We start from the raw sequence: 22500 nt of genomic DNA on the forward strand, positions 1-22500 counted from the left end.
TAATCCAGTATTAATTTCAACAAATAATTTTCTTTTATATTTTTAGTTTGTACTAAAATTTTCTCATAGCTACTTCCAGCCTAGTTTTCCCCCCACACACGATGCTGCCAAGCAGTGGTGTATCTAGCAGCTTAACCCCCCCCCAATTAATTAATTCCAGTTAGTAAAAATGATGATGTAATTTGCCCATTTATTTGCTATTGTTGTCTCAAACAAGTTCATAGTTTTTAAGGCGTGCCTCTCTATTTAAGACTTTAGAATTATAAATAATAGATGTCATGTTGCAGGTTGTAAAAGATCCATTTAAAACCATGGATGAGGGGCCTAATAAAGGTTTAGATGGCCTGGTCGCCATGGTCCCCCAGGGGCCGTAGTGCAAATGGTCCTCCTGTTCCCCCAGTAGCTACACCACTGCTACCGAGCTGAGAGAGTGAATGAAGGCATGTGCTAGCATCTGTCTGAGACTAGTGAAGTCAACACGCTTGGAGGAGAACTATCAGTTCTCTTGCTTTTGGCTAGCATTCTGCTGAGTAATGAGGAAAGGGGGACGGCCAAGAGAGAGCGAGGCCAATTGTGCTCTGTTAGACTGCCAAACATGAATAGCTGTGGCATCGCTGGGGATCAAACTCACTATCTCTTGGCAACAGGGCAAATGTCACTAGGCAGCCCCTTAATGGGGCATTTACCAACGTCCTGTAAAGCTTGACCAGCCTCACAGCAGTTGCTATGAAAGAACATATTTGTTGTCCTAGCACGGATAGATCAAATACAGCCTCTCTGTTTGCTTTCTCAGAAACAATATGAGGCCCCCCCGATTGAGGGGAAACACCTCTGTGATGTCATCAGTGATGCTGGAGCTTTTTAATATCTCTAATCGGAGAGGAGAATAAGACAATCAGGACTCGGCTGTGTTTCAGTTCGCTTTGAAATGTAGTGTAAGCCCTTACAGTGTAATTATGTTTGAATCACAGGAACATTTCCCATAAATGCCAGGCCTTTTTGTTGTGTTCTCATGTTCTTTTGCTATAAATAGCAAGTGATTTGTTCAGTTATGAGTGGCAGCTACATAGCTGGGCTGATTCTGCTTCTTTTGTGAGCCTTTGCTTACTGCAGTGTTATCATGGCTGCTGTTGGAGATAAAGTTTCAAACCAGAGCAGTTTTGGACTAGAGACTGCAGATTTCAGATGTGGGCGATTTCTGTCTTAATATTTACAGCAATAATGCATATGAGTCTGCTTTTTTCCCTTTTTTTTCTAGAGGAGCAGACATATCGCTATGGCAACATTCAGTGTCATTTTGCTCTGAGCAGTGACCAGTATTTTCCGCTGCTCTTCTGCAAGCGCCATCTCGATGATTCAGTTCTAATGAGTAGTAATGATTTACACAGCACCGTTTCTTCATCACGAGCCTGTTAAGTTCCCACTGAACGTTCCTTATTAATGCCGAATCTTTTCTCACAGCCTCACCGACCGCTCCTCCTGCCTCGCCATGTGTGTTTCTACCATTAGATGCTAAAATAAACCCTGGATCGACAAGGCTGTAATTTACTTGTCATTTTGCAGCGGAAAAGTTTGACTTGTTGCTGTAAAACGGCCACGCTTGTCCAGCGTGCGCTAGCCCACGGCCTATGGGTTCGCTTCAACGGCCAAAGAAAATGGAAACCAGCTTAATGATCTGGGTTGGTAATCATAACAGTTTATTGACTGGACCAATAGTATTATACTCGGCATAAACATTCATGTCCAGCTCCCTCTCAACTGATTCTCTTTCTTAATCTTGTTATATATACATACACAGTAATAGGCCTATTATGCGTGATGATGACTGTCATATGCATCATGTTTACTGTGTTTCTCCAAGTACCGAAAGGGGGGAAGGCACTTAATGCAAGACTCCACTTTAACCTTTTTGTCAGTGCCATTCGTTGATAACACCGTTTACATGGCCTGTTATTATTCCTTTTAGCTGGTGATTTGTGACATGTGCAATAACCATCATCAGGTTGGATGGCAGTTTTATTATTATGCCCTGTCACTGTAGATAACAGCCAGCTCTTTTCTTTTTAATTAAAGAGATCTGAAAGGGCCTTATCAAATTAAAGTACAATGGCATGGACATTTCTATTTCTGCTGATCTGTAACTGTGTGTTTGATGAATTGCTAAGTAGGCCTGTATGCTTAGGGCAAAATATAGCATTGCGTTTTTATTTTGGCGCTTACTAATTTGTTGCATAAAAGCTCTGTTTTTAGGAATTACGATTTTCTCAGTTGTAATGTTATCCAACTGTGTGGCTGTCCACTGATTTGGAGACACATTCACATTGCAAGTATGATTCAGAGTTGACTAAGTGTGCGACTCTACCATTGCTGTGTGAAGCGACCTTGGGTTTGTGAAAGGCGCCATATAAATGTAACTGCATTGTAATATTATTATTATTATTATTATTATTATTGCTTCTGATGGACAGGGGGCAATTGCATTTATATGCTTTTAAATGACTGTTTAGAAAGAGAACTTGCTTTCATTAGACTGTCCATAGCAAGTGATGGACCATTTCTGTTCCAGCTTATTTAAACCTCAGAAAAAGAAAATCTTGTGTATCATGAAAATGCATCATGTTTTTCCCATGGTGACTACTTTAAACAACGCTAGAACTTTCTTAAGAAATCTTCTCGTTGGATGTCGTCCTTCGCCTAATTTAGACGTGTCAAATTTGCCAATCCTTGTAAGGCTGTCTGCATATCCCACTGACTTACCTCCCATCTGGAAGGGCCGAGAGTGCGCATGCTTCAAGGACTCAGCTTCTCAAGGCATCGTGCCACTCAGGAGCCACGCAGTGAAAGGTTTTAATATCTTCAAAGTCTGCAACCCAAGAGAGAACGGCTGCTGTACACTTAGAACCCAAGTGCTTTTGGAGGAGAGGCTTTTAACACACTGTAGTTATCCTGCCTTTGTAAAGAGCCTGATTTGAAGTGTCTCACCTTGTCCATTAGCATTCCCTGCTGCTGATCATGACCTGGTGAAGCTGGGGAAGATCCATGCTGATGAAAGGATACACTGAGCTAGCGGAGAAACCTTGAGATAGAAGATGTTCTTAATGCATCAGTCTTGGTCAGTTAGAAGCCGTTATTTCTTCTGTATGCTCTGCATCAGAGACAAGGCTGAAAGAGGCCTCTTCTAACTGAGGTTAATGATGGACCCATTTAGGGGGCCTTTTTCTAGAACCAGAACAAATGTGTGTTTTACTCAGAGAAGGAATAGAAATGGTGAGTTATTGAGAGGAGATCATATGCAGTATATCTTAGATAGTTAAGCAGGATTCTTTGCTGGTTACTGCTAAGAAGACCGAGCAGTAGAATGGCACTGTTAGCAAGCGGATAGCATTAGCTCGTTTCTCCTGGACACAGATCCTGTGATAACAGATGTCCCTGCATGCCTCCAGACTGCCTCTTTCTCTCTCTCTCTCTCTCTCTCTCTCTCTCTCTCTCTCTCTCTCTCTCTCTCTCTCTCTCCCTCAATCTCTTGGCTTTGTTCCGCCACTTTATTACTTTTCTTCTCCTTCCCCTTCCTTCTGTCTCGCTCTTTCTCATCAGACACCAAACATTAGAGAGAATTCCTTTGATAGGTTCAAAAATGTTTTTTTTTCTGACTTGTCTACCATGCTCTCTTCCTTCTGTCCTTCGTTCAAGCCCTTACCTGCTGTTCCCCAATAAAAACAGACAAGCTTCTTTATTTCTCTTCTGGTATTTGTCCTCCTGCATCTGAAGGAGCGATGGCACAAAGAGGAGAGAGGAAGAGATGGAGAGAGGGATGGAGAATGGAGGTGTGGAAAGGGGGAGGAGAGGGTAGTCGAGAGCTTTTTAGCATGCAAATAGATTGCAGCGTTTGGACGAGGGAAAAAACACAACAGGCACCATGCTAGCAGAGCAAGATGGGAGATGAGAAAACAAGCCAGGAGAAAGGATGGAGGGAATGGAGAGGAGGAATGGATGAACAGTGGATGAACAAAAGGACGAGTGTTTATGAAGAGTGGTTCATTGCATATACTGCGTAGATTGTGTGAATGTATTTAGGACGTCCTTATGCCAAAACTAACAGCCCATCTTCCTGTGCTGTTATTTAATGATGATGTTTTCTGTGATGAGTTTTGGCCACTGAGAATGTGCCAGCACGACGGCTGCATGAGCTGCCCTGTGAAGACAAAGCAAACATCTAACTCTGTATGTGGATGCATGTGTGGGAAACATACGGCCTTAGCAAGAGGAAAGAAACGCAGGGGCTCTCTGGGGGGTCCGTCTCTTCTGGCAGGCCCGGATAAACGGGAGAAAGTGGAAATCTGCAGAGAGCTGGCACCAGACTTGTGGCACTCGCTGTACAAATATATTCAGGAACTATTTCCACGGATTAGACCCTCTGTACATGATCAAAGCAGAGAAAATTACGGAGTTACGGATCTGACCAAGTTCATTAGAGTTCATTTGTTATTGATGATTTTACTGATCAAGGTCGGTAAACAATGCACCTATAACCAGTAAACTGTGCCACTCCCTGTCTTAATGCTTTCAGAAACTATTTTCACTGATACACCCCTCTGTGCACAATGAAATCACTGACTGTTACAGAACTGACCAAGTATATTTGAGCTAATTCAGCATTGATGATTTTACTGTTCGGTTTTATGAGAAGCAGAATGAATTCTACACTTATAACATGAAAGGTATGGCACTCAATGTCCAAATCATTCCGACGCTGTTCATGCTGCTACAACCTTTTGTGCACTGTAAAATCACAGAGTGTAACAGAGCTGACCGAATCTATTTGAGTTAAATCAATATTGATGATTTTATTGGTCAGTTTGAGCATTACATTGCTACCATGGCACTCCATGGCACTCACTGTCCAAAAGTACATTCAGAAGTTCATGTCCACTAATACAAGCCTGTTCACTGTAAAGAGTGTTTCAGAGCTGACCAAGTCTATTAGAGTCAATTCAACATTGATGATTTTACTGATCAGCAGAAAGAAAGGCAGAAAAACAGTACACTGCCAGCATTTAGAGTCACTGACCCAGCCTATTTTAGTTCATTCAGCACTAATACATTTACGGGTCAATTTTAACAGAGAGAGAAAAACAGTATAATTTTACAGTGTAAGCTGTACGGCGCACTGTCCAATCAGGAACCGTTCCCACCGATACAACCCTCTAGGTCTTACAGAGCTGACAGGGTCTGTTCAACAGCATGTTATGAATGATTTGTCACAGGCAGGCTAAGTTGTGGCACTGTCCAAATACATTTAGAAACTGTTCCCCCAATACAACCTTTAATACGACTGAATGTTACGGAGCTGACCAGATCTGTGTGATTGACGCAACCCAAGGTACACTAATAAAATTCAGTGATGCACTGAATACAAATTCCTGACCGAAACCAAAATTGATGACACACTCACCAAAAACTGAAAGAGTTATTTTATATACAATTTTCCGTTTTATTAATGCTTTTGAATTAGTGTACTAATGATGGCAAGGCTTGAAAGGCAATAAACGGCATGTTGGGAAAGAATATGAACAGAGAACTGGAGGTCTAATTTAAGTAAACAGCTTGTTAAATAATATAACATTTTAAAAGTTGTTAAATGATAAAAAATGTAATATTTGGAAACATTCAATTATTTAGAGCTTCCACGAACACAGCAGAAAACACATCAATGTGGCTTTTGCACTCCTGAACTTATGCTGGATCAAACAAATGCACATGTTTACAGTAACAGTTTTAAAACCAGATATTCAGTTACACAGTATTATATATGTGATTTTCATTAAAAATGTATTGAATCAGTTAATGCTTAAAAGCCCGTGGGCTAAAGACGCAGATACAGCAGGCCGTGCTTATGTTTCACTGTTTATCTGCTGCTGCTGAAACCGTTTGAACATGTCTGTGCTGAGCAGTGCAGGAGAGTGAAGGCTTTAAGCTTTAACTCAGCTATAGCTAGTTTTCTCGCATCTCCAGCAGGAAACTTTTCCAGGAGTGGAACAGTTTCTTGTAAAATGTCTCTCAAAATTCAACTTTTTACGAGGCTGAAGTCGCTTCTCATTCGCCAGCTTCTTGTTTTAAGTTTCTTTTCCTGTCCCGCCTTAAATGGTGCCTGAGGTACCAGAATGTAACTAAATTTAAGGTGGAATGGGAAAAGAAGCTTAGAATAAGAAGTTGATGAATGAGAGACTGAATTCAGCCTCCTGACCTTTTAGTGTTGGTCAGTTTCTCTTTGCAGGTTAAACGTATCAGGAATCAGCTGGAGTGATTATAAGTCCATTTGTCTACATTTGTGAAAGACATTTGTTTCTGCCATTTTATTAGCTACCAGCTAGGTGAGACTGTTGTCTGTGTTGCTATGGTGACCAGCAGTCTGCGCACCAACCTTCAGGTTTAAAGGGTGAATTAGCAGTTCTACATTAACTCCAGCGTTTATGACCATTTATTGAAATTTATTAACTGTGTTGAACAATCAGCAGAGCTTTATTTCCTGTAAAGGAGGATTATTTTTACCCAAATAATCTAACTCTGTGGAGCCGCAACAGAGCAGTAAAAGAGCCACATGCAGCTCCAGAGCCGTGTGTTGTGGACCCTTGAGCTAGTATTACCCTCTGTACACAGCAAAATCACTGTGAGTCCATTCAGATTAATTTAACAGTCATGATTTCACTGAACAATTTTAAGAGAGGCAGATAAAACAGTATAATTCTACCTTGTATGCTGTGGTTCTCACTGGCAAACACTGTTCCTATTGATACAAACTACTGTACCCACTGTAAAACCACCACATCTTACGGAGTTGACCAAGTCCATTCAATTAATTCATCAATAATTTTACTGTTTAATTGCAAGAGAAACAGAGTAGCAAGTAAGCTGTGGGCCACACTGTCCAAATGCATTCAGAAACTGTTCCCGCAGAAACAGCCCTCTGCACACACAAGTGGAATTACTGAGTGTTATGACTCGCAAATCCATTCCAGTTAGTTCAGCATTGATTATTAATCGGTCAATTTTGAGAGAAGCAGAATAAGCGATGCAGTGCTTGCATGTAAAGATTACTGCAACACATCACATATGGCGCGACATTGCTTAGCTTTACCTTAAATAAATGTGAATAAATGCAACTTCATTCTGGATCGGCCTTGAGGCAGGTATCGCACTCCGCTGTCTGTTTACAACTGCACAAAGCCGGCCAGCAGCATCAATAAATGATGAACCGAGGTGGTGTGTAAAGCCTGATTGATGGAATGGGATGTTAACAGGCGTGAGATGGGGAGTGTGTGTGTGTGTGTGTGTGTGTGTGAGTGAGTGTGTGTGTGTGTGTGTGTGTGTGTGTGTGAGTGTGTGTGTGTGTGTGTGAGTGAGTGTGTGTGTGTGTGTGTGTGTGTGTGTGTGTGTGTGTGTGTGTGTGTGTGTGTGTGTGAGTGTGTGTGTGTGTGTGTGTGTGAGTGAGTGTGTGTGTGTGTGTGTGTGTGTGTGTGAGTGTGTGTGTGTGTGTGTGTGAGTGAGTGTGTGTGTGTGTGTGTGTGTGTGTGTGTGTGTGTGTGTGTGTGTGTGTGTGTGTGTGAGTGTGTGTGTGTGTGTGTGTGTGAGTGAGTGTGTGTGTGTGTGTGTGTGTGTGTGTGAGTGTGTGTGTGTGTGTGTGTGAGTGAGTGTGTGTGTGTGTGTGTGTGTGTGTGTGTGTGTGTGTGTGTGTGTGTGAGTGTGTGTGTGTGTGTGTGAGTGAGTGTGTGTGTGTGTGTGTGTGTGTGTGAGGGAGAAAGAGAGAGATGGCTGATAGTGTGTGCAGAATGTTAATGTATTGTGGCCCGATGCCCCACCATTCTCCAGGGGGCAGACCATTTTTCACACACCCACATCACACATTTACATTACTGTAATTGTGTAAATATGTTATGCTGTGTGTGTGTATTTTTATATATATACTGTGCGAAAGTCTTAGGCACCCAAGACACATTTTCAAAATCTATTTATTTGTATAGTTTGTGTTTATTTGCTGAGAAAAGTGTTAATATCTGAATAAACAAAATTCATAGAATATTAATTCATATTAATAATGATTTTATATATATTATTATATATTATATTATATTATAATATAATAGTGATTTTCTGGATGTTGGTGTGTTTGTTCACCCATTTTCAAGCCGCTCCTCCTCGAGGAAGCCCAGTATTATATGTAGTTATAAAGCAGCTCCTGGTTTGACCAATCAGTGATCAGTAAATTGAGCTCATGATGTCATTGATGATATTAGCGAGTCTCTGTGGCGGCTGTGAAGGTGTCCAGGAAAAATACGGACCCAAGAAATTCTTGTAACTTTTTATAGTTTTTATGTTTATTTGAATTATGAATATGACTTTATATATAGATAAAAACACTGAATCGGAATTTTTAATTCCGATTTGAGATGCTTTCATATGTGGTACTGAAATCTGATGCGTGTCTGATCTACTACAGTGCGACTTTTATGTTAATCCGACTTGATATTCATCATAATGTTGCACTGCTGTGACCCCATAAACATTTAGGCTGATGTTTCTGTACCAAAAAATTAGAAGAGGTTTATCCAAACCCTCCATGTTTGAAGAGATTTTGAAAGAAATGGCCAAACGCGGCTGTAGGAGAACGAGGCTGCAGCATCAAAGAAAAGTTCAAAGTCTGAAAGCAAAGTTTAAAGAATACGAGGACACGAACCAAAGAAGTGACCGCGCCCTTTTCACGGCTCGAACGCATTCTGGGTGATGAGCCCAGCTGTCAGTCAGTGACGCTTCATGGTGGCTGACGACTGGCGTTGGTTGGCAGTTGTGATTGTTTACCTCTGGAAGAGCCACGTGAAGCATTGTTCTTTTGGGCATGCGGGTCAGTTTAGGAGCTGATCTTTTCAGATTAATGTCCCATACAGATCACATTGAAAAGATAACGTGAACAACCAAACAAAAAAAATCCGATTTGGTTAAAAAATCTGATTTGGGCCACTTTTACCTGCCGTGTGAACATAGCCTTTGACAGCTTAACGACAACTACACATCCTCTCATAGTGTTCTCACAATGGATGGACAGAAACACTTGATTTGAAGCTTGATTTTCTCCTCTATATCAAAGATAAAGGCTTTAAGTGCTGCTTATCTGATGGGGACAGTTTTGTTGGCCTACCAGGTCTTTCACGGTTGTTAGGAGTCCCATTTCTCTGTATCTTTTAATCATTTTTAACTGCAGTTTTAGAAACTCCTCTTTTTTTACGTTTTTCTTTGACTATCTCCTTGCATTTGCAAGTGGATTACACACTTATATCTAATCGGAAATAAGAAACATCTCCTGAATAATTGATAATAGGTACATAATCACACATTTGACTGCAATGAAATGAATGAAAGAGGTTGGTCTCAGACTTTTGCCCATACTGTATACATACAGACAATACAATATGTGTACAGCTCATTGTGCCGTTTCCTGTGTAGCTGGCTCTTCTGTACACAGAGCTGTTGCTCAGCAGATATGCAACCAGTGTGAGGTTATAGGGGGCAGCGAGGGAGTGTGTATGTGTGTGAGTGTGACTGCAGTGAACCAGATTACTGCTCATTCAGATTCAGAGCCTGTCCTCTCGTCGTGAGTGGCAAAGACACACAAACACGCACACACACACACACACACACACACTGAGGGCTGGTCTAGGTGTGTAGCTGGAGTCCGTGTTATCATAGCCACTGCACCGCTAATCCGGCTGGACCTAAGCTGCATAGACAGGGCAGGACGAGAGACAGCAAGAGAGGGAAAAAGAAAGAGCTTGAGTGAAGGAGGGAGAGAGAGGGCTAGAAAGAGACAGAGCGGGAGGGCGTGAGAGGTGTGGGGAGAGCTGAAAGGGAACGCAGAGCGATCGCGGGAGAGGCAGAGGGAGCGAGCGAGCAAGGGAGGGAGGGATTGCGATTGAGAGAGCAGAGAGAGCGAGCAATTGAGAAAGAAACAGAGGGAGGAGAGGAGCGAGCTACTGTAGCTGCTGGGATAACTGGGTGAGTTCCGCTTAAAAGACTAGGGTGTTCCAGTCATGGAATGATGGCACTGTGTTTCTCTGAATGAATGCTGTAGGGAGGCTATTGTGATATGGTAATGAGTATGGTAATGTTATATATATGAAATGTAATGTTAGGAAAGAATGATAGTGTTGCATGTGCCATTGAATGGGTGCTAGTGGGGAAACTAATGTTACATGGTGATGACATGTTATGTAGAATGACAGCATTGTATGTCAGTGAATGAGTGCTTTACATCTGCATGTTATATGGCAATAACATGTTATATAAAACATGTGATGTTATATATGACATTGTACGTTTTCTATAACAAGTTATTACCGACAACACTGTGTATGTGATTTAATGAATGCTGTAGGGTGGGTAATGTTATATGGTAATGACATGTTTTATATATATATATATATATATATATATATATATATATATATATATATATGAAATGTTATGTTAGAAAAGAATGACTGTTGCATGTGTCATTGAATGAGTGCTGTGAGGAAGCTGATGTTACATGGTGATGACATGTTATGTGGAATGACAGCATTGTATGTCAATGAAAGGGTCATTTTGACCACATGTTATATGGTTTTACCATGTTATATAAAACATGTAATGTCATATATAGAATAACAGCACTATGCGTATATGAATGCTGTAACCCTGAATCTAATGTTATATGGTAATAACATGTCATATATCATGTGGAACATGTAGGATGCCAGCACTGTAAGTCACTAAATGAGTGCTCTATGGCAACAAATGTGATATGTTTATGACATGTTATATATAACATGTAATGTAATATAGAATAACATTGTATGTCAGTGAATGATTGCTTTATAATGGAATGTTATATGGTAATAATGTGGTACACAAAATATGCAATGTTATATATGACATTGTATGTGTGATAGAACATGTTATTACCAACAACATTGTGTGATTGAATGAATGCTGTAATGAAACCAATGTTACATGGTGATTACATGTCATATATAATATAGAACATATAGTATGACAGCACTGTAACTGTACTACTCACTAAAAGAGTACTGTATGGAAACAAATGTGATATGGTAATAACATGTTATATGTGACATGATGTTACATTGAATGGCAGCATTGTATGTGTGATTAAATGAATGCTTTCATGTTATATGGTGATGACATATCATATAATATGTAGTTTATACAATGAGAGCATTTTATGTCATTGGATGAGTGCTGTAGGAAAATGTGTTATATATGTTATGTAATGACAATATTGTATGTCAATGAATGGGCATTGAATCCTAGATTACAGCATGGGCATTGAATTAATGATTGGGCATTGAATCCTTTAAACTGCATGTTATATGGCAATAACATGTTATAAAACATGTTATATTACATAGAATGGCAGCACTGTGATTGATTGAATGAAGGTCTTGTATGGAACATGCAGGATATGGTGATGACAAGTCATATATGGAATATATGGGATGACAGCACTGCATGTCACTAAAAGAGTGTTATACGTATATGTTTATGTTGTTATATGTAGCATGTAATGTTGTATAGAATGAGAGCATTGTATCTGTGATTAAATGAATGCTGTAATGTTATGTGGTGATGACATGTCCTATATAATATGTAGTATACAGAATGACAGCATTGTATGTGTCAGTGAATGAGTACTTAGTAGCCTAATGTTATACTGTGATTATATGTTGGAAATAATATACAATATATAGAAATGGTGGTATTGTATGCCATTACATGAGCGCTGTTGGAAAACTGAAAAATGTTATTTTGTGATGACGTTATTTACAATATGTAATATATACGCTGACTGTATGTGTCACTGAATGTGTGCTGTAGGAAGACAAATGTTAATGGATATGACATGTAAATAACTATATACTGATGAAAATATTTATTTACTATGGTGATGTCATTAGTATGTGTTTAGTATGTGTTCTTCAAACCTGGACTTTGAGTCCAGTTTCCTGTCCTGGATTTTGTAATCAGGGACATGAGAGCGCTTTTGTCTATGTGTATGGGTGTGTGTACATGTATGAGTGTGAGTGAGTGAGTGTGTGTGTGTGTGTGTGTATGTGTGGGTGTGTGTATGTATATGTGTATATGCTGGATGTGTGTATGTGTAGGTGTGTGTGTGTGTGTGTGTATGTGTATGGATGTGTATGTGTATGGGTGTGTGTATCTCTACCTGTAGCAAATCTAATACAATTTCATGTGTAATAAGTGTGTTTTGTGTGTGTGTGTGTGTGTGTGTGTGTGTGATACAGATCCTCTCTCGCCAGCAAAGTCTGGCTCCTCCCCTGCTGCTCAGGAACTGATGACACGGCTGGGCTTCCTACTGGGAGACGCCATCCCCACCTCATCACGCACAGCCATGGAGGAAAGAAACCAGGTACGCTCATACACATAAACACACATGTACTGTGCAAATGTCAGAGACTGTCCACAAATTATTTAATTTCCAGTCAAAACAGCCATTTTTCAGAAGATATATCTGAGGAGATATTCCATGTATGTAAATATTTTGAAAGTCAAAAGAAAACAGATGGAAGTGGAGTTCAAAAAGATATAGAGAAAGCACGACTGGGTAGACCACCAAATCAGAGATCAGCAAACTGTAATGGACTCTGGGCCTCAGGTCCTCACACGTGACTTAAAACTTTCATCTTCGAGAGAGAGGAGAAAATCAAGCTCCACTCTTCCTTCAGATCTGAAAAATCCACAGGTGTTTCTGTCCATCTTGCCACTGTGAGAAGACAGTGCAGCACTATGGGTCTGAAAGGATGTGTAACTGCCAAGAAGCCTCACTGAGAAAAAGAACCAGACCTTAAAGAAGAACTTTTGCAAATTAAACAAAGAAGCTGCTGGTGTTCTCAGAACAGGAGTCCACGTCCCAACATCACTGAATGTGTTTGGGGTTATGTGGTTTGCAAGAAGCCTAAAATACAACCACCTTCTAAGACTGAACTTTGGAGGTGTGGAAGAATATCCCTGCAGAATTCTTTAGAAAAGTGAAAGCAAGTCTTCCAATGAAAAAGCGTTAAACACTGATATATTTATATCATATTTAGTTGTTGAGGCCTGTGTGAAAGTCTCTGTTAAATATATATTTTCTGAGGTTTTCCTGATGCAGTAAATGAAAACCTAAACCTAAATGTTTTGACTGGAATGAAATGAATAAAAGATGATCTCTGACTTTTACACAGTACAGTAGATACCACAGTGGTCAACACATACAGGCTCACTCACAAAGATGGAGAAAAGACATCAGGTACACACAAGTACATACATTGCTGTACACCTCTATCATCAGACTCATAGAACAACGACGTAAAGGAGTAGCAATTAAAGACATAACATGACAATATTAATAATAATAATAATAATAATAACTCAGTCTCTATCTGCAACTCAATCTGTTGCAAATGGTTGAATACCATGGATAATAATTTGGATACGTTTCCCTGCAGTTAGAAGAATACAGGAAACCTGTTGACTCAAAGCATACATAGAAGCCAATGGACAGGCACTTCAGGGAAATTGTTCCTATATCATAAGGATGGCCAACATGACAATGTTTATCAATATTATGATCACATTACAACACATTATGCAACAGCTAGTTCACTGAGCACTGACTTGCTTTACACTGCATCTAACCATACAAAACCATAAAACAGATACATTAGACAACTTCTATACAGTAATATTTGCGCTGCAGTCTGTTTGGTCAGATTCTGAAGATGAATGGGACAGCAGGCCTACATTGAATTTCGAACCTGTCGTTGCCCGTAAACGAGCTTTTTGAGCTCTGACGGTGGAAAACCTATTGTGTGATGGTGGAAATCTGTGGGACCCATTTTCAGTGTTCACCAAAATAATTAGTGATGCGATTTATTTACTATTTCAACCTCTGATTCTGTGGCCTTTGTTCATTTTCTGTGAAGAACATATAAAATAACCCATTGTCAGTGGCTTTACAGCAGGCCATGTAGAAGGAGAACAGAGTGAAGGGACACAGTGTTGGGGTGAACCTGCGTGGAGTAAAAGTGTGGAGGTGCTGTGTCCCTTCACTCTGTTCTCCTTCTACATGTTAATATTTGTGTGTGTGTGTGTGTGAGAGAGGGTGGACAACATGGACAGGCTGTCGACTGGCTACAGCTGCTAAAAGAGAACCCTTTGCTGGCCACTTGTGAAATGTCAAACATCTGGTATTTATACATAAATATTGAAAAAGCTGAGCTGAACCTGATATTATGAGTTTTATCTGTAATGTGAAAGGCTGATAGTTTTTTGCCATTTGATACAGTGTTCAGGGCTTCTTTGCTTTATTTATTTATTTATTTATTTAGCAGCACTTTTGTAGACACGTAATAAAATACTCAAGGTTGTGTGTTATCGCATCATAGCTGTGAGTATTTTTGTGAACATTTCGCTCGTATAGTCAGTACTTAAAGAATACTGAACAACAAGAAGGGCCTGGGTTTGGTTCCCCGGCCGGGCGGCCGGGTTTCCTCCCACAGTCCAAAGACAGGTAGGCATGCCAGTTGGAGATGCTAAATTGCCATAGGGGTGTGTCTGTGTATGTGTTTGTATGTGTATGTCTGTCTGTCTGCTTTGTCCAAGGTGATTTCCTGCCTTCCACCCAGTGACCCAGAAGGATAAGCGGTTTAGAAAATGAGTGTGTGTGTGTGTGTGTGTGTGTGTGTGTGTGTGTGTGTGTGTGTGTGTGTGTGCGCGTGTGTGTGTGTGTGTGTGTGTGTTTTACAAACAGAGCATGTTTATTCCTAATTTGGTGCAGCACAGTATGAGCATTTAAAATCCATAATTTTATTGACAATTCACATATTTTTGTATTTTATGATATTTTTGGCACTACTAGTTCTTTTTTTTCTGTTCCAGCTTATCAAACCTCAGAACTAAATACCGATGCATTTTGTGTATCATGAAAAGGTTGTGAAATATTGTGATAACCTTTTACTTCATTCAGTAAAGGGGAATGCATTGAGATGATTGTCTTTGGTACTTCATATGCGGCATATTGTTTAGGCTGAAGAACTCCTTCAATGCCTTAAGCTTCCATTCCTCATTCTCATAATTACAGAACTAGTTCGACAGTAGTTACAGTTGAATAATCCACAGTAATGAATGTGAAGATTAATAACGACAATAAAAGGAAAACGTACTGTCTGTCTGAAAAGACAAGGAGTAACTTGTTTCTTTTGTGTTCATCTGCTGTTGCTCCCTCGTCTGAGTCACTCTCTGCTGCCTGCTCTATGAAGCGTACTTCCATGTTGGTTTGGATGGGTTCAGGGTGCTGAGAGAAGGCAGGGATTTGGGCTTGCAGTAGATGCTCTCCTCCAAAATTCCGATAATTCAGTGGCTCACAGTGAGAGATTTAGATGACTCTCGCTGTTCAGCACTGGATGGAATTTTACATTTTGTTTTTGCGTGTAAGATGTTTTACAGACCGGACTTCTGTATGGATGCAGGTTGCTCTTTATTCGGGGAAACCTCTGCAAAACTTGGCTGCATCCAGCTGTACTTTCCCATGTTCGTCCCCTGATTCAGGCACATAATAAGTGTCCCACTCGGAACATTGAGTGTGTGTGTGTGTGTGTGTGTGATTTTTGGGCAGTGTATCAGGGATCTAAACCAGTCCTAAGAGGCTTACATTGCATTTTATGGATCAATGCGCACAGAGCTAGTAGTTATTCTTGGCTGCCGGTCTCTGCTGCAAAATTTTGCCATGAATATCCATTCTGGTGATTTATAGACGGATGCCTTTGCCCTGTTGAAGCCTAACTTGTTTTCTTAATTGCATGCGGTAGCCGTAGAACCAACAGCTGTCTCTCATTATGTCTGACAGTAAAAGTCCCCTGTCAAATGTAACTAAATAGTTAAATTAATACCCAGTTTACTGTACATCAGAGACTGTTTTAACACTCTGGGAGATTTACATAGCGTGGGTATAATATTCATAACAGCTGATGGCAGCACAGTCTGATCACATTAAAGCCTGCAGAGAAGCTACAAGCTCCTGGAATTCAACCCAACCTCTCTTATCCATTTTGCCTGTTAGTTATCAGATCTTACTTCCATGATGATTCTATTGGGACCCATGTTATCATGTCTGTGAGCGGTTAATGTTCTATGGACAGTATAGGATTAACGCAAATTAATACAGAATGAAGTGTTAGCACTGCAGTTTTTACCCAAGCTAAGGGTGGACAATCAGACAAAAATCATTAGCATGATGAAATCAAATCAAATGAAAATCGAGTTAAATTAGTATATTGTAGGTATTGACCATACTTAAAAAATCACGTTTTATTAAAAAGAGACTGAGCTCCAGACGGCATGCAGTCATTTGCAAAAATGTGGGAGCCCCTGGTCAAGTGGCGCAACCGTCTAAGCGTTGGCCTTATCATCAGGAGATCGTGAGTTCGATCCCTGGTGGTGCTACAGCCAGTCCTGGAGAGCACAATTGGCCTTACTCTCTGTGTGGGTAGGGTGGACCCCCTTCTCCCCATCACTCAACGCAGTGCTATTCAGCTCTGAGATTGTTCAGCTGTCCAGTGACGTTGTGTGAGCGGCACTTCGAAAAGATATGGTGGTGCTTCACAGGTCACGGAGGAAGCCTGTGCTAGCCTCCACCCCCCAGCGTTTATAGCATCGTGTGATTGGGGAAGTCCTAACTAGTGGAACTGCAGACGACTAAATTGAGGAGAAAATTGGGTAAAAAAAATCCAATTTTGTGTCTGTTCCCTTTTAAGGATGGGTTAACTTTAAAGGAATAACTGAAATTTGCATGGAGGTCCATGCCTGAATCCCCTCCTTCTTTCAGTCCAACACCTTAACAAATTCCTATCTGTATCTTCCATTTCAGGGGGCAAAGCTTCCGCAGTCCCCACCACCACACCATCTCATCCCTGTTCCTCAGTCCTATTTCAGTCCTACCATAAAAAGGTCCAGCTAGGATAGGTCCTTCTAGCCCCAAACAGAAGCTGCCCAGACCTTCAGCACAAGCTCTCAGAGTTCTCTCTCCTCCCTCAGTCAGCTTCCTCTCATACTCCCACCATGTGTTAGAGGCGCAGTGCGAACTTCTCTCAGCAAAACATGTAATTTAACTCCGGGGGTGATCGAACTTTGGCATACGACTGTAGCTGTCTAACGTTTTACCCACTGATGCCCAGACAGTAGAACTGATATTGTTTTACTGGATATGGACCAGTATGTAAACTTGGATTTGGAAAAAAAAAACAGTGTACAGTGAGATCAGACTGTAAAATCACAGCAATCTCAGCAACCAGGTACAGTATTAATTGAACATTTTAGCAAAGATATTTAAATGTATATTTAGTAAATATATATAATTTATCATTTATAATATAATTTATATTTAGTTTCATTGTAAGTTCATGTAAAAAGATTTTATTCTAAGCAATTTTGGAGCATTTCTATTGGTCCAATCATCATGAAATTATCACACAATGTAGAGGACGTCTGCTGATCTCAAAAGATGCAGAAAAGTAAAAATCGCAACAAAATGGACATACATGTTTTCCACTGGACAGCGACGATATGTTTCATTTTGAGGACTTGAATCTGTACTTACTTTTCCACAGTTTGGATGAGCGAGGGCCATTGTGGTCACCAAAGTAGTATTTTAAATGTTGCACATATCAGTTTCTGATACATCTTCTGCAATACAAAGTCAGACAGAGTACGAGTCTGCTGTTAGTACATGGATGTAACCTAAGTTAGCACGGCTGACAAACCCCCCCCAAAAAACTCCAAATAAGCATGTAGATGTGTGGCGTGTGCAGAGAAGATGTTATGCTTGGTAAGAAATTAACATCTAGAAATAAACATCTAGAATGGAAAGTCTGAATGGCTTTTTAAATTATTAATTAATGTTATTTTAATTGGTGAAATAATCCCCTTTTCACTGCCTTTTTAAAAACATGGCATTACGGTTTTGCCCATTTAGAGGTAGGATTAATTTTGTCCGTTCCAACTTATTCTTAAACCTCAGAAAAACTAAATATGAAGAGACAGATCATATACAGTTAGGATGTTAGGAAGTACTGGGATGTTGTATTATTGCCATTTTGTTTTCTTCTTTTTTTGGATTTCTTCCTAATTTTCTCCCCCATTTAGTCATCGCCAGTCCCACCCACTAGTTAAGACTCCCCCAGTCACACAATACCACCAGCACTAGGAGGGTGAAGGCTGCCACAGGCTTCCTCCAACACATGTGAAGTGCCACTGCTTCTTTTTGAACTGCTGCTCACACAACGTCACTGGACAGCTGAATGTGGGAAAGCAACAACCTCTAGATCTGTGCAGTTGATTGTTATTTTGTCCACCCTTGTGTGGTGCTAGTAACTAATGCAGACCCTCATGAATGGAATAGGAATAGCAGACCCCCAGCAGCCAGCCCTTTTCTAAAGTAACTGCAACACTGTGGAAATGCTGCAGGTGCATCGTTCTCTTCATGACAGGGCGAAAGGGCATTTAGCTGTTGGGGAGGGATGAGAGTGAGTGAGTGAGTGAGTGAGTGAGTGAGTGAGTGAGTGAGGGAGTGAGGGAGTGAGGGAGTGAGCGAGAGAGTGAGTCTGTGTGTTTGTGTACACAACACGCATGCATGTTTGAAGTGGGTGGGGGAAGGAGAGTCCTTCATCAGTGGACTGCTGGCAGGCGGCTACTCTCAGGAGACCAGGGCTCCGGTACACTGATTCCACACACAGACACACACACGCACACACACACACATCACTCTCCCTGACCTATATAGGGTGTAAGAGTGTGGAGTTAGACAGAGGTAGAGGACAGAGCTGGATCTAGGGCTGGATCTTCTGGATGAGAGCACCACTGGCGCAAGAAACATTTCTTATTCAACACTCACTCCGCCAATCCATACATCCACTGAATACTTTATTAGATGTCTTGTGTTTACACTCATTGTCAATTTTATCAGGTACGCTTGCCATATACTGTGTGCTGTGCTGTGCAAAAGTCAGAGAAACGCCTTTTCATTTTTCAATTTCCACTGAAAATGGCTGTGAACAACAAGTTGTGTCAGGAAAAAAGCAAGAAACATAATTTACAGAAAACTACACAGAAATATAACATCAAATCTGTCAGTATTTCATTTATCTACTCTTTACATTTGTGTACTTGGTAGCTTTTAACTCTTCCATCCTTCCAGTCTTTAAACCAATAAGTTACAGCTGTGTCCTCCCAACAACAGCTGTTCCCGAAGAAGTCACGGACATTATGTTCTCTTCAAAGAGACACTAACATTCACGCAAGCAAATACCCAAACACACCTCAGCTGTCTCGCAAACTTCTTTGTCATGTGCATTCATACAACAGTTAGTTCTGACCGCTCAAGCTGATTGGTTGAGAGGCGTTCTAACCGTGCTGTTATTTCACCATAACATCACAGGTTTATCACAAACACTGTATCACTCCGCTGAGAGGCCGTTGCTAAGCGACGACTTTGACAGCTGTAGGAGCCATTTGAATGTTTTTACTTTACTTCGCCACAAACAGAACACGGACACTTGTAAGATCACACTTGACCGACAGCCGATTTGGTCCGACTCTGAAGACGAGACGACACTAAATTCCCAAACTGTCAGTCGGTCTGTGTGGAGCTGGAGAACGAACTGCTGACTGTGCAGCGAGTGGGCGGAGCTCGTTACTCTGACATAGCACCAAGCTGCTCGTTAAGGAGATATAATTAGGAGGAAGGAACTGAACATTAGAACACATCACTATAACATCACGGCTGTGATGATCTACGGTGACCAAATCAAAGCCATGATGTTATTTCGCAATAACACACTCCATCTTATGTTGTAAGTAAAGCAAGTAAAGAAAACAAAAAACAGCAGTTTTTAAACTGGATTTTAGTCAAAAATTATTTTAATATACAGAGAAAATGGACCACCAGCAACTATACCTGGTAAACCACCAAAACTGATACCATCTGATATACAGCACTTTAAGCCTTCATTTTAGAGCTCCTTTCTTGCTTAAGATCTGAAGAAATCCACAGGTGTTTCTGTCCATCTTTCAACTGCAAGAAGACAACTCACCGCTATGGGTCTGAAAGGATGTGTAGCAGTCAGTACACCTCACTGAGAAATGTGTTAACAAGATTTTAAGGACTGATGAAATCTGTAATTGTCATTACTCAGATTGTGAGAAGCAGAAAACACAACCAACTTCCAAGACTAAACTTTGGAGGTGTGGAAGAATATCCGTGAAGATTTCTTTGAAAAGCTGAAAGCAAGAGAAGAATGGAAGCTGGAATAAAGGCAGTGTTAGTACAGTGGTCACCAACCCTCCCTCTCCTGGAGATCTACTTTCCTGAAGTGTTTTGTTCCGACCTGCATCCTAACGGGTTTCCACCCCTTACCTAACACGGATGTGTCCGATTCAAACTGGAGTTTTTAAACACCTCAGGTGGACTGAGAACAGTCCACCAACCAACAGCGCCCTGTGGAGAGAAACTGACCACTAAAGGACAAGAGAATGTACAATTAAGTGGAGATACAAGCAACATGTACATCCCAAAATGACCAGTGAGTGTATATTTACAAGTGTCAAGGTGATCAAAGGCTGCGCTGCAAAATGAGTTCTAAAGAACTACATATGGTCATTTTCATAACAAAACCTTGAATAAAATGGTAACTTAATGGTAAATTAAATGCAGTAATAAAGATGACGACAGTAATTTATTAATAACTGGCAGGCAAGCAGTTTTCTGACTCAGATGTTTGATGCTGGTAATCCTTTCACTTCTGCTGCAAAAATGAAGCGTGATTTAGTTGCGTGTGATCTTATTTTTAGACTTGATTTAGTCATGTTATTTGTTTTTATTAGTTTATTGATTCTCCTGTTAGTTGTAGCTGCGTAATTGACCTTTAATGTGTCAGAGTGAGCTAATTCCTGCATGCTGTTCTTGCCGGCCTGAGTGCATATCAGGTGGTTGGCAGAACAAATGGGGGTTAGTGTATTTACAGCAGTGTCTTTATATGGCTGTTGAGTTTGACCCAAAAAAACCCAAAACCCCCTTAACCCAAAAGGAGTTGATCAACAAGACATATTCTAGGATTCCTGCTGATCCTTACAAAGTCTTAAAATGATACTGTACTATACTATAGAGGTGTTAAAGGGAAGTTCCACTGTTTCAAAATATCTGCATTATTCAGTTGTTGAAATGTAAACAAAATTATTCAGAGCGGTTTGAATAAGTTGGTTTATTGTAGAGAAACTTGCTGACCCTGATTTCTTTACAGAGGATAGCAGTTGTTTATGTGCTACATGCTTCAGCACTCGACAGGTCCAGTCTGTGGGTTTGTGTGGTCTACCGCTTCGTGACTGAGCTGCTGTTGCTCATAGATGCTTCTATTTCACTGTAATAGGACTTACAGTAGACCAGGGCAGGTACACAGCTTAGCAGGGCAGAAGTTTCACAAACAGGCAAAGGTGGCACTCTATGGCAGCACCACATTAAAAGTCGTGTAGTTTCCAGTGAGGCCTACTCACTACTGACATTGAGAAACTGTAGCATCTGTCCACCTGAGAAATTGTTTTTATACACCTGCTAGCAGTAGGTTATTCTGAAACACCAGCACTCAGTAATTAGGAGAGGTGGCCATAAAATATGTATGTGTGTGTGTGTGTGTGTTTTGGGGCAGTCGTGGGCTGGAGGTTAGGGAACTGGCCCTGTGACCAGAAGGTTGCCAGGTCAGTCCCCAGCACCGACAGTCCATGACTGAGGTGTCCTTGAGCAAGACACCTAACCCCCAATTGCTCCCCAGGCGCCGTGGATAGGGCTGCCCACCGCTCTGGGCAAGTGTGCTCACTGCCCCCTAGTGTGTGTGTATTCACTAGTGTGTATGTGGTGTTTCACTGCACAGATGGGTTAAATGCGGAGGTGGAATTTCCCCGTTTGTGGGATTAAAAAAGTATCACTTAACTTAATGCACAATTACTGTTTATTTGCTGAATGTATCATATTATGGAGATATTGTAGTCTGTGCAAAAGTTGTGCCATATTTTAATTTCATGTTTTATTTTGTCCAATATGTTAAATTTAGCAATTAAACAGAAATTATCCACTAAAATGTACAGGACATTTACAGGAAAAGGATATTCTGTGCAGGATGTGTTCACTTGTTTCCATCTAGAAAATGAACAAAACTTGTAATTTGAGGGTGTTTACAAGTTTGCATACAGCCCTATATATGTTTTTAAAGCTGGTGAAGTGAAGTGAAGTGGATCGTTTGACTCTGCTATGAACTGCTAGTATTAGTTAAAGTGTTCTTTTATTATTTATTATTATTTATCTGATTACGGTGCCGTTACTGTATGGAAGCTAACAGAAGGTGAGAG

The 22500-nt window shown here is 40.7% G+C and overlaps 1 protein-coding gene across 4 annotated transcripts in view; it reads left to right on the forward strand.

The window, feature by feature from the left end:
- tanc1a (tetratricopeptide repeat, ankyrin repeat and coiled-coil containing 1a) overlaps positions 1-22500 on the forward strand; it is a 148960-nt gene that overhangs the window by 69915 nt on the left and 56545 nt on the right. For 3 of the 4 annotated variants that reach the window (XM_037536563.1, XM_037536565.1, XM_037536564.1), the window contains exon 5: positions 12354-12478. In XM_037536563.1, the coding sequence (XP_037392460.1) occupies positions 12354-12478 (125 nt within the window). Of the gene's footprint in view, positions 1-9728; positions 10045-12353; positions 12479-22500 lie in introns of those variants that run through there. The other variant, XM_037536566.1, reaches the window with a different exon arrangement.

This window comes from Pygocentrus nattereri, chromosome 30 (assembly GCF_015220715.1).
Source record: "Pygocentrus nattereri isolate fPygNat1 chromosome 30, fPygNat1.pri, whole genome shotgun sequence".
NCBI lineage: Eukaryota > Metazoa > Chordata > Actinopteri > Characiformes > Serrasalmidae > Pygocentrus > Pygocentrus nattereri.